Here is a 12,412-nt window from a genome sequence, read left to right as displayed (position 1 = left end):
AATTATTAAAATCTTTATTTTTCTACAAAGAAATTTCTCTCAAATAGTTTACAAATGATCCTCTGAGGCCACCGTCCTTAAGGCTAAACACATTATTGACTTAAGACGTCTTCATTTCAGTCTCTGTATTAGTCAGCTGGGACACCAAAGAAATGCCAGAACATAAACAGCAGCTTCCTGTTGGCTGACGCAGCTCAGCAGGGATGTGGCACCTGTGTTTCAACAGGCCGAGGCAAATAAAGGCACATGGCGTTCTCTCAGACTCACTGAGACGCAGCATCAAAGCATCTGGCTTGTTTTACGCAGCACACTTCAGACTAACTTCCAATCGCTTGGCTATTAAAATATATATCAAATATATTAAGCATCTCACCGTTGGTCGAGGATATTTTGAAATATAAATAATTAGATTCAAGTATTGCAGGTTTAAAGCTACAAAGCACGACTCTCTCTGAGTCAACTGAGTGCTCGTGCACCGCCTCGCCAGAAACTGAAATATCACAATTAACAAGGTCACAGAGACGTCTTCATTCTTAAAGCTACAGCAATCATCATCTATCAACTCTCACCTGAAGCTCTACAAAACATTTTAGAATCTTTCAGCTCGTTATTTTGGTTGAACCCAGTCACCAGAGTAAATGTAGGGGTTATACGTTTCTGCAAACTAAAGATACGTTACATTTGTACGTTGCAACTGCTCTATCCCGGCTGGAAAAGTAGCAGTAATTCGGTAATAAAAAAACAACTTTTCAGAGCACTATCCCAGCTGCAAACACAGCCATGTCTCGATAATAGGGAACCCATTTTTGTGGCTCTATCTCAGCTGCAAACACAGCAGTGGTCTGCAGCTTGGCGAGCGTTGACACGCCATCCACCTCCTGATGACAAATCAGCTCGTAAACTGCATCACTTAAATGTACACGTGTACGTACGTGGTTTTCAGAAACGTGCAAAGCCAACATTTTTGTCCGGCAACTGGGCTGTTTGGTTTTCAAACTCTCATCACCTGTTTCCAGTCAGAGCAGCCGTGACCGACCAAAAACAGAAAAGAAACTGTGCATCACCTGCTCAGAGTCAGTCAGAGCTGATAAGTGACTTCTACATCTGTAACTGAGCGACTGTTTGCTTCCACTTTAATTCATCACTGGCTACGTTTACATGCACACTATTATTCCACGGTAATTCCAAATATGACGAGACTCTGAGTTTAATGGGGCTCATGTAAAGAGCATGTTCCATTTAAATATTCTGAATCAGGCCTTTTACTGAATGTAGGATTCTACGATAAAGACACGTGGAATATTAGCGAATTATTCAGGTTTTAATAGCATTATTTGGGCACGTCAGCTGGAGCTTTACCAGCAGTTTGCACCATACGGTCTGTGTTGTCATGGAGACGTACACAAACCAACTTGCCAACCGGTTGTGAGGCCTGTGTAGAGATGCAGAAGAAAAGCCAACATTTCAGGTCAGAGAGACACACACACACACCTACTTTTAAACTTCATGAAAGACTGATAGCAACAGGTTTTGGGCAAATATCCCATCACAGGCCATTTACTGCAGGTGTGGTGGCTGAAGGAGCGAAAGAGGAGGGCTGAGTTCACGAGGTCAAAAGAGTTTGGAAACTTTGAAAACATCCGTTCCACTTCTCTTTATGTTGATGTGATAGAAGACATGTTGGGGCGCGCTAATTGGAGTCTGCACGGCTGCGTGTGAACAGGAATATTAGTGATATATTCATTTTCATTACCATGCTCTGTATGAATATTGTCTTTTTCAGAATGAAGGATATTTTGTGCATGTAGACATACTCAGCATTTTGTTTTTAGCTTGTTTCACAGCACTGCAGAAAGTTTTTATTTTATTTGAATTAATGCAGCTTTAAATGAAAATCTGTTGACGTCCTGCAGTTTCAGTGATTCAAAGCTAAAGTTTCTAACTTTACTATAATTCTGAGACAAAAGCAGAAGACTGCTGCATCAGTGTGGCTCGTCCTAAATAAAGTTTAATGCCTGTTGGGCAGATTCATGTAATGCAGCTGAACTGAAGCTATTAACCCACATCTGACCTAAGGCACAACAACATGTCCTGATATCACTGAACTGAGATGCAGAAACTCCAGAGGTGGTTTAACACGACTGACTGTTGGGCAGTAACATCGTCTACACTTCATGAACACCGCCGTCGTTCTGCCTCTGATATGTTTGCTCAGTTTAACCATAGATGTGCAACCAGAGAGATGAAATATTACAGATAGTTTGTCATAATTTCCTGCTTCTCTTCATCGCTCTAAACCAAGGCATCTCGCTAACTTGCAGTCTTCACATGAAAAAAGAAAAAAAAAAAAAAAAAAAGCACCATGAAGCAAAAACTGAGACAAAAAGTTTGTTGGCGGAGAAGCAACAAATGATCTTTGCTAGCAGAAATGTGGATATGTAGAGAAGACAGTCCCACGTTAAATGAAACAAGACACTGACAGGTGTGTACCCGCTTCCTTTACTCCCCACTGAAAATCCTCCTGATGTCCACAGACGTCCTCGCATTGTTCAGTCACTCTCACTGCCTGATTCACTCAGCTGCAGGTCGCTCTCTGCAACACAAGAGAGAACAGAGTTTTAAAGCATCATTAAACAACATGAGTCCTTTGTCCTGCAGCGTGTCTTCAGTATTTGATTGATTCGTTTTAGTGGGTTCTCTGATCCGACAAAAGATCATAGTCATGAATGTAGAAATACTGCAGACATAAGTCTGACTCCCTTCTATCAAAAAGGGTTTTTTTTGTTTTCAAAGATTTTTTGGGGATTTTGATGAAGTGTGAAAGGGGCAGAGAGAGGGAGGATGACATGCAGCAAAAGTCGTGGGCTGAAATCGAACCCACAGACACTGCTTTTCTACGTAGGATTCTACATGGGGTTCTCTGATCCTTTAGTTTGAATCCTTTTAAGGCCAGTTCAGACCAAAGATTCCAGACACAATGAAACGGTTTAAGGACACTGCAGAGAAAAGTTGCAGTGGTCTGAAAGACTCAGATCCTCATGCATGAAGGGATTCAACCTGTTCATTCACAGGCAATGCGTCACAGACCATCTTGAACCTTTTAACCAATCAGCGGCAAGCTCGTGCTTTTTTTTTTTTGTACAGCTGAGCACCCATGTGGGCTGTGCAGATGGGCACGTGCTGTGGCTGTTGCGCGCACACACACACACACACACATACACACACAGCAGTGGTAGTAGTAGCTGTCACAGTCAGACATTTTGAGGACAATGCAATACAACGCACATAAACGGTAACGTTAGGGTATCAAACTACAGACGGTCACGTGCAAGAAGAACTGTATGCTGCGCTGATGCATCCATGAGCTCTCTGGGGTTTGTTGTCCAATCTCTGTGCATATATGCAGATTTTTATACTTGAGAAAAGATGCTAAACGTAGGCAATAGACTCATTTCCCATTGTAGACGAGAGCCGTGTGCTCAGCTCTGCTGTAGACGAGTACGCCATTCTGTTTGTTACACTAATGTGTCACATTCAGTGTCACAGATGTGCTGGAAAAGTGAAAATATAACGGTGGTTCTTTCTTTTTTATGTCTCTTATTTATTCAGACTCTCTTTTAAACTCAGTGCAGAGAACGATGTTCCAGTACTGTGTGGAGGGAGACATAATTTGTGGCGGTGTTTCATCTCCTCGCCACAGAAAAGGGGCGAAAATTAGCCTGTCCACCTGGGTGTCGTATTTCCATCGCTGCCGATGGAGACGATAAATACCCAGGATTACTGACTCATTTGTCCCGAAACGAATGCTGCTTGAAACGTGTCCCATAAAATACAAAAGCCAGAAGTTGGTGGGTGATAGTTTTGTTGTCCAGTGGAAGAGGAGCTTCAGTTTAATAAATATGTAACAAAGTTCTGTTTTGAAATTAGAAGTTAAAATTTAACAAAACACATTGAAATAATTATCGACAGTAACTTGCAAAAAGGGGGAAAAACTCAAAGGGGCTTCAAGCCGTAAACATGCTGAATCTTTACCCGCCTCAGGAGCAGCAGGCCAACATCAGCTTCTATGTAAAGATACAACATACGGAGTGCTACAGGAGAGGAGAACATCCTCAGACGGAGCTGAGAGGGCGACTCACTGAGTGTGTTCATGAGTCCTCCTCCACTCTCCTGGTGACGGCTGTTGTTGTTGGCGCTGGTGGTGAGGATAGGCATGCTGTGATTGGTCGGGGCCGGGGGCGGGGCAGAGGTCTGTTCGTCTTCTGAGTCGCTGCTGCTGGAGCTGTCGTCACTGCTGGAGGACGAAGAGCTGTTGGAGTCTGAGGAGCTGTCGCCGCTGCTCAGCTGGTCCATGACCCGCGCCTCCGCCATCAACTCTGCAAACAGACGCATACGCACAAACTAAGAGTGAGAAATATGTGATGATTATCTTAATTTATGGGAAAGAGCGCCGTTAAATAAACCTGAGCAGCGTCATCTACATGTAAATGTGCTAAAAAACCAGATGACGTCTCTACAGTTACAGTTGCAGACACTACGTCACCTCTCTCGATGTCGTCCATGGGCGATGCTGGGGACGTCTTCTCTTTGGGTGGAGAGCTCTTGGAGCTGATGGACGTCTTACTGCTGCTGCTGCTGCTGTTGTTGGTCTTCATCTGCTGGCTCAGGCGACTCGTCTGTTGCTCCAGGCGAGAGTGGATCTTACTGCTGCCCTCAGCCCTGCGACAGTCACAAGAACAGTGCCGCAAAGACAGGCAGAAAGTTTCTCATCAAAATGTTGCACCAGTTTAACACAAGGCAGGTTTGTTATATCACACATTTCTGCAACAAGGTGATTCAAAGTGCTCGACATAAAACATCAAAAACATCGAGACAAAGTGCAAAAGACACACATGATAAAATTAAAACCTTAACCAAAGCACCAGAATAGAAAATACAAGCTAAAAAGATATTACGATAGGTATAAAATACAAAAATAAAAGTTACAGTTCAGTGTAAGACATCAATAAATAAAAAAAAAGGACCTGCAGTTTACTGGGAGTTTGTTCCACTGCACAACATTATCATATCTCTCACTGACCTAATTCATGAGCAGTATTTAACCCACCTGGTCTTCTTCACAGCGATGTTGCTGTTGAGTTTCTCCAGTCTGTACTCTCCAGTATCATGATTGACGATGAGGATACACTCCTTCATGTATGGCCTTTTGGAGCCTTTAAAGACCGTTACTGGAGTACTCGAACCCTAAAACAACAAACACACGAACAACACAGACAGGATCGTAGTCAGGATTAAAGAAATACTGCAGACAGAAGACTGAGTCCCCTTCCCCCACAAAAGACATTTTTTTTGATAAAGATTTTTTTTTTTTTGGCTTTTACCTTTACGGGAAAGGGGCAGAGCGAGAGGATGACATGCAGCAAAGGGCTGTGGGCTGTAATCCAACCCACAGCCCTTTGCTGCATGTGACGCCCAATAAGATAAGATAAGATAAGATAAGATAAACCTTTATTGTCTGTCACAAGTAACAGAAATTTGTCTTTGGCAAGCTCCGAAATAAAATAGACAAGGACACTAGGGCCGTAACGGTACATGTATTTGTGTCGAACCGTTCGGTATGTGACTTTCGGTTCGGCACGACCCTGTACTGAATTATTGGGCGCAGGATATTATTTTATATAATTTGTTTTATTTTAATTCCGTTTTTGCGAGCCGAACCATTTAAAATATCTAGTTCCCCAACGGACATAATTGAGTGACGGACCAAGTCCCGTAAATCTCCGCTTTCACTTTGTGCAGCGCATTCTCGCATTTTGACAACATGGCAAGTGAGCCTGACGAACCTGAAGACCCACCCGCAAACCTTAAGTCCTCCGTTTGGGAACACTTTGGTTTCAGGGTAAAATACAGAGATGGAAATAAACAAGTGGACAAGACAAAAGCAGTGTGCCGACACTGCAGAACAGCGGTCGGGTATGTACTTGGAAACACGTCTAACATGCTAACGCATCTAAAGCGACACCACCCGAGTTTGAATGTTAACCGGCACGACTAGAAAAAGCAATCTGGTGCAAACTACGATATCGTCGTCGTTTAAAAAGAAAGAGCGTTTCCCTGACCATCGCGCTAAAGAAATAACCAACGCCATTGGAGTTGAGTAAAATTGTTTAAGCTGCACTTTAGATATAAGCATGTTTTGTTTACTGCACTTTAACAAAGTGGGAAAGCTAAGTAAGTTCCTAGTAAAACTGAATCTGAGCAGGCTTTAAAGCTGACCAGCTGCACTATACTTTTTATTTTAATTGAGTAAAACTGTTAAAGCAGAAATGTATATTTATATTTTTCATTCAAAAAATGTGTTAAAAAAACAGCAGGAATTTATTTTTCACTTTTATATTTCTATTTTCATTCAAACAATGTGAAAAAGCAGGATTTTATATGTATTTATTTCATTCAAAAATTGTGTAAAAAGAGTTAACTGCTGTGGTGGTATGTTTTAATAAGGTTACCAATAAGTAAAAGATATTTAATAGTTGTCTATTTTTTTCATTACTGTACTGAAAAAAAAAACGAACCGTGCACTTGTACCGAGGTACGTACCGAACCGAGATTTTTGTGTACCGTAACACCCCTAATGGACACACAAAACACAATAGACATTATACAAGATAAACGACAAAGCAGTGTATCTGGGTGGGACTTCAGTTGTTCAGGGTGGTGATGGCCGTGGGAACAAAAGTTTTTTTGTATGTGTTCTTCCGGGAAAGTGGGACTTTGTAACGGTGACCTGATGGTAATAGTTGGAAGGATGGGTGCAGGGGGCGGGTGGGGTCCAAAGTGCAATATACCCACTGAGCTACTGGGCGCCCCCCCTCCCAAAGACTTCTGACCAGACACCACAATAAAGATTAAAACTGTACAACTTAAATTTTTGAAAATATTAACTGATAATAATGTGTCTTCAGTAGGTGCTGAGGCCCTGAACAGAGTCAGGGTTGGAAATGAGCTTTTTTGTCCACCTGCTACTGTGGCTGATGGATTCTCAATCTACCAACCGTTTAATACATTACCACATTTACATGCTTGAGTGAAGCAGATCCAGCAGCCACTTGCATGTTTTACCAGCACTTGGCTGGAGGCTGGTGCTGATTTCCAACCCTGCACAGAGTGTTCAACGATGATTTGTGAAACCTAGGGATGCACGATACTAGATTTTTTGTCGATATCTGATATGCCATTATACTAGTGTTGCACGGTATACTGGTACCAATGGTAGACCGCGGTACTTAAACACCACGGTACATATGATACCATAATGTTGGAGTACCGTAGTACTACTGTGGGATAAGTTCAAAGTCCAGTCGCAAGAGGGTGAGTGTCCATGCGCTGTCCAATAACAGTGTGCGCTGGCTACCTGGCATTCAATATGCTGCTGCAGTGGTTTGTATCCAGTGACATGTCAGGTATTAGCTGAGCTATTGAGTATCTTTAAGCAGTGAAAGTTATTATTTATTTCTTTTTACTTGTAGGCTAGATTTGTTTATATATGCTACAGTGATTTGTTTTCCACAGAGCTCTACGCTGCGACATTTTACTCGCATTTGCAACTAAAAATAGTTTTGTGCAAGCAAAAGAAATCATTCAGGAGCACGCTGTATGAGTACAGATTTCAACCAGCAGCAGAAATGAAAGGTGAATCCTGCCGGTTGTGGGTTGAACGGGGGTCACAGACAGGAATACGGCCGAGCACTATGGCCAGCGCAAGATAGCAGCTTACCGGCGACGGAGAAGTCCGGCTCCAGGTCCAGTAATTTCCTCTTTGTTGGTGTCATGACTGCCCAGAAGTACCTGAACAGCCGAGCCGTGGCGGCACACAGGTATGTGGCGTGTCAGAGGAGAAACGAGCCGTTCACATTTCTCTCTGCATGGCAGGTAACGGCCCACAAAACTCACCGCACTTTAGGGACTGTTCTTTACTTATGAAGGGACTGTTCTTTACTTATGAAGGGACTGTTCTTTACTTGTCAGAGGAGGAGGGTGGCTGGTTGATTCTTATTTTATTTATTTATTTTATTTTGATCCCCCCTATGTTAATCACTTATTGATGCTCTTTTTGAAGTATGAATAAGTCAATAATTAATTTATTCCATTGAAATATCATTGATGTATTATAGAAAAGTGATTTATCTTTTTATAAATGACAAAAAGCACTTTCACTGGTATCGTACCATGTGTCCCAATTTTTGTACCGTGACAACACTACGTTATACAACAACTCATTTGGCTGATCACCCATACTGATATATCCACTTTTCCCACCTAATTTCAGTGATCACCATCAAGTCTCTTCTGTAGTGGAATTAACATCGTATTATACATGTATACTCTTATTGCGACGGCCCACCAGCAGATGGAGACAAGAAAAAGTGTTCAGTGTCTGTGATATTCATCTATTGTACAAAATAAGAAAACGCATGTTGCCTGATTTTGATGAATTTAAAGCCGATATTGGCCAACAAGGATGATGTAATGATATCGTGCATCCCTAGCAAATCTCAAACATACACACATATATATTCCTGGTGCAGAGACGCTCTGGTGCATCAGACACTGACCTCTAAATTGGGTAAAGTTATTGTAACTTGCTCTCCTTTGCCAACTTCAAGCTCCCCTTCACACGTCGTATCAATGGAGGCTGGTTTGAAGTCATCTGTACAGGCAAATAAACTTATTTATACAGCACCTTTCATACAAGAAGTGCTTTACAATAAAGGCAATATAAGTACTGAGTGCTTCACATGACACGACATTTAAAACAGTTTAAAACATGGATTAACTGATTCATAAAATCATGGAGTTGTAAAACTATAACACATAAAATCAAGTAAGATTTTAATAGTAATATGATTAGATTTAATATTTGTTAAGAAAAGGAAATGTGCACATTTAAACACATATAATAAACTCAATATTAACATCAGTAACATTATAATATTTCAAAAACACAAACACATTTGGTCCCTCAGTGCTGCAGTTGTCTACCTTCACCACCAGATGGCGGTGGTGTACAGTCTGAAGCGATGCTAACAGAAGCTAACAGAAGCTAACACTCTGACAGTTGGGGCATTAACAGGCTGTAACAGTTGTGACGTAACTAACTTATTAAGACGAAATAAAACACACATAGTTCAGCGCTGAGGGAAACTAACCGACAGCGGGAGGCTACAAACACACTGACGAGGCGGCGGAAGTGTCAAACAGCTGCCTTCGGACCTTTTAGCTACAATGCTAACTAGCATGCTACAGTTAGCCGCCGTTAGCAGCCATACTTACACCGCACTGTGTGGTAGCCGCTCTTCGGGTGCTTCTCAAACGTCTCTCCTAGTTTCAGGACGTGTTCCTGGTTGTCAAAGTTGGAGTAAGCTGTTCCATTCATCCTGACACGCTCATGAACTGGAAACTTTCTACTGCTACTCTCTATCCGATGACCATGTACGGCAAGCTAAAGGTCTCTTTTCCTAGGATGGCGAAGGTATGACCCGCCCTCCTCGCCCTCTAATTGGCTAGTATTCGCCTAAGTTGGTTGGATTGGTCAGGTTTGGGTAAGAGGAGTCTGATTGGTTGGAGTCATGGTAATATTGTCGGAGCTACACTGAGTGACGTTACAGGGTGTCTGGGCTGTGAGGGACTGTTCTCTACTTGTGACAGAGAAGGGGATGGTATCATTACATATGCATGTGTGTGTGTGTGTGTGTGTGTGTGTGTGTGTGTGTGTGTGTGTATTTTAACAACATATAAACTGTTATACAACATTGCAAAAGAAAAACTGTGAAATAAAAACATATCCATGTATACATATGCACAAAAACAGAAAGCACATCCTGAGCTGTCTGTTTTATTACTATCTAATTGATTTTATTTCCCATTTATTATCTGGTGAAGTGAAGTGTTTGTTTATTTCGGTCACTCAACAAAAAGTACAACACAGCACAACGTAGTATCTCTTATCATTTTAACCAAAAAAGGTGTAGCTTATGAGCTTATAAGCTTATGACGCCTACCCTTCTCTCCTAGTTACAACTAGCAGAAAAAATATATTTTTTGAAGATTCATAATTTACACCATTTCCTACTCCAGTTGAAATGCAAAGGCAACAATACCAACCCATTACACATCACCAGTCAACAATGTTCCACAGCAACAAACAAACAATACTTAAAATACCTAATTCCCAAAAATCAGACATTTTGCTTGTGCGTATCAATCATCTTTCCTCGAGGAGACTTTTAAATCTTTGAAATGTCTCACATATTTTTCAATTCATCCTCAAGATTGTTCCATAAATTCACCCCCTTTATAGAGATGGACATACATTTAATATCGGTCCTAGCTTTTATTTTTTTAAACATATATTCCTCTAAGTTCATACTTAGAATCTTTTGTTTTTCAAACATATTTACAATTTTACTCGGCATAAACTTGTTATGAACTTTATACATTATCTGCACAATCTTGTAATCTACTAAATCCTGGAATTTAAGTGCTCTTAATTTTACAAATAAACCATTAGTGTGCTCTGTGTACTGTGATCTTGTGATGATTCGTATGGCTCTTTTCTGTAAAACAAAGACTGACTGAGTGTGTGTCTTGTATGCTTTTCCCCAAATCTCCACGCCACGCCACTAGATTTTAGTTTTCATTATTTTATCTGCTTGTGTTTAAAATGTATTTAGTTTTATTGTGCAGAACTTTGTATGTTCTGAAAGGTGCTATATAAATAAAGTTTATTATTATTATCATCACGTAGAGTTGTCAGTAAAGAGAACAGTGTATATTGCATAATTTCCATAAAAAGTCCCCTTTAATGTGAATCTGAGTTTGTCAAGTTTGAGATGTTGCATCACTTCCCTAAACCACTGAGTCAGCAGATATTTTTTTATGCACTGGTGAGGGACTAGTGTGTGTTATTTCAGCTCATGGGAGGGATATACAATTTTAAATGGTTGTATTTTGTACAAAACAAACAAAATTACAGCATTAATCAAAACCAGAAACTGTAAAAATGAAATTTATCATTTTCAATTTCCACATAATGTGATAAGATAAACACATCCATAACCACATCTTTCATATGTGCTGATTGAATAAGTTCTGTTGTTCTATTAATCTTTAAGCATCCCTGTTACACATCTGGCCAACTCAACAGATAAAACCTTACATTCTTTCGTCTTTACTATAATCTTCTCTGTTTGCCTTGATGTTAATTTTAAATGAAAATGAGATTTAGTGTTTTTTCTTTCTTTAACTTTATGTTTACTTTTAGTTTTATTGGTGCATGCAATATTTTTTGATTGATTTTGTCACTTTGTCTTTGTAAAATTCTTAAGGAATGTGTCACTGCATATATATGAATGTATTGGGGGGGCTCCATGAACCCTGTGGCAGTGAAAATAATCTCTTTATCTCTTTTCCTTTCTTTAAACTGTTAATGATTGTTAAGCCTTAAATTCTGGGCACTTTACCACGGCCATATGCTCTGCTGCCTGCAAACATTAAAGGATCAACATCTGAGACAAGACGAATGTGGAGATTACAGCAGCGTATTATCACCAGGTTGTTCCAGTGTGGTCCCTCTGTTTACACCACAGTGTGTGTGGGTGGGTGAGTGGTCTTATATGGAGGACAAGTGGAACAGGAGGGGCAGGGGATCATCTGAAATACAAATAAACAACAGGGCACTAATAAACAAACAAACAGTGGGGGTGTAAATAAGCCTGTTCTGTAACATTTGAGCTCAAACTTCATTCCACTCCATTTTTATCAAAAACATTAAAACTGGTGTGTAGATATGTTCAGAACTGCTGTCACATGGTTTGAGTCCAGACCCAAACAAATGTTGGCATTGTACATTTCTGCAAATCACAGGTATGTAACATCTCTATGTTATTATGGAGCAGATATGTTAAAACTTTACTTTTCAATAATGTGGGGTTATGTCAAGACACATATCCATTTGGTAGTGCTTAGGAAAGATCATGTGGAAAAACAGTGCTCACATTTGGTGTCAGAAAAGCTGCTTGAAAACAGCAACAGGTGGCTACTAAATACAATGTTTGGTGCCAGAAAAGCTGCTGGAAAAACAGCAGTGTTGCTGTAAAACACTCAACTTTGGTGAGAAAAGTGGCTGGAAAAAAGTGACAGGTGGCTACAAAATACCCGTAAAAATCCACTGGAAACACAATGATGGGTCGCTACCAAACATCTATATTTGGTCCCTACAATGCTGCTGAAAAATCAGAGATCAGTTGCCACAAAACACCCATGCTCGTTGCCAGAAAATCCACCAGAAAAACAGTGACAGGTTGCTACAAAACCGTTTGTTGCCTACAATATTGCTGGAAAAAACAGCATG

The 12,412-nt window shown here is 40.7% G+C and overlaps 1 protein-coding gene across 1 annotated transcript; it reads right to left on the bottom strand.

The window, feature by feature from the left end:
• Positions 1-9,516, bottom strand: eaf2 (ELL associated factor 2). The gene is made up of 6 exons (XM_033612780.2): positions 9,334-9,516; positions 8,616-8,710; positions 5,108-5,244; positions 4,544-4,719; positions 4,140-4,376; positions 1-2,593 (listed from the first exon to the last, which is right to left on the bottom strand). Exons 1-6 carry the CDS (start codon positions 9,434-9,436, stop codon positions 2,550-2,552), a joined length of 792 nt encoding a protein of 263 aa, XP_033468671.1. The 5' UTR covers positions 9,437-9,516; the 3' UTR covers positions 1-2,549.
• Positions 9,517-12,412: the final 2,896 nt, after the last annotated feature.

The sequence above is a fragment of the Epinephelus lanceolatus genome, chromosome 14 (genome assembly GCF_041903045.1).
Source record: "Epinephelus lanceolatus isolate andai-2023 chromosome 14, ASM4190304v1, whole genome shotgun sequence".
NCBI classification, from domain to species: Eukaryota; Metazoa; Chordata; class Actinopteri; order Perciformes; family Serranidae; genus Epinephelus; species Epinephelus lanceolatus.
The sequence above is the reverse complement of the archived record's forward strand: the minus strand, read 5'-3'. Positions and strand labels throughout refer to the sequence as shown.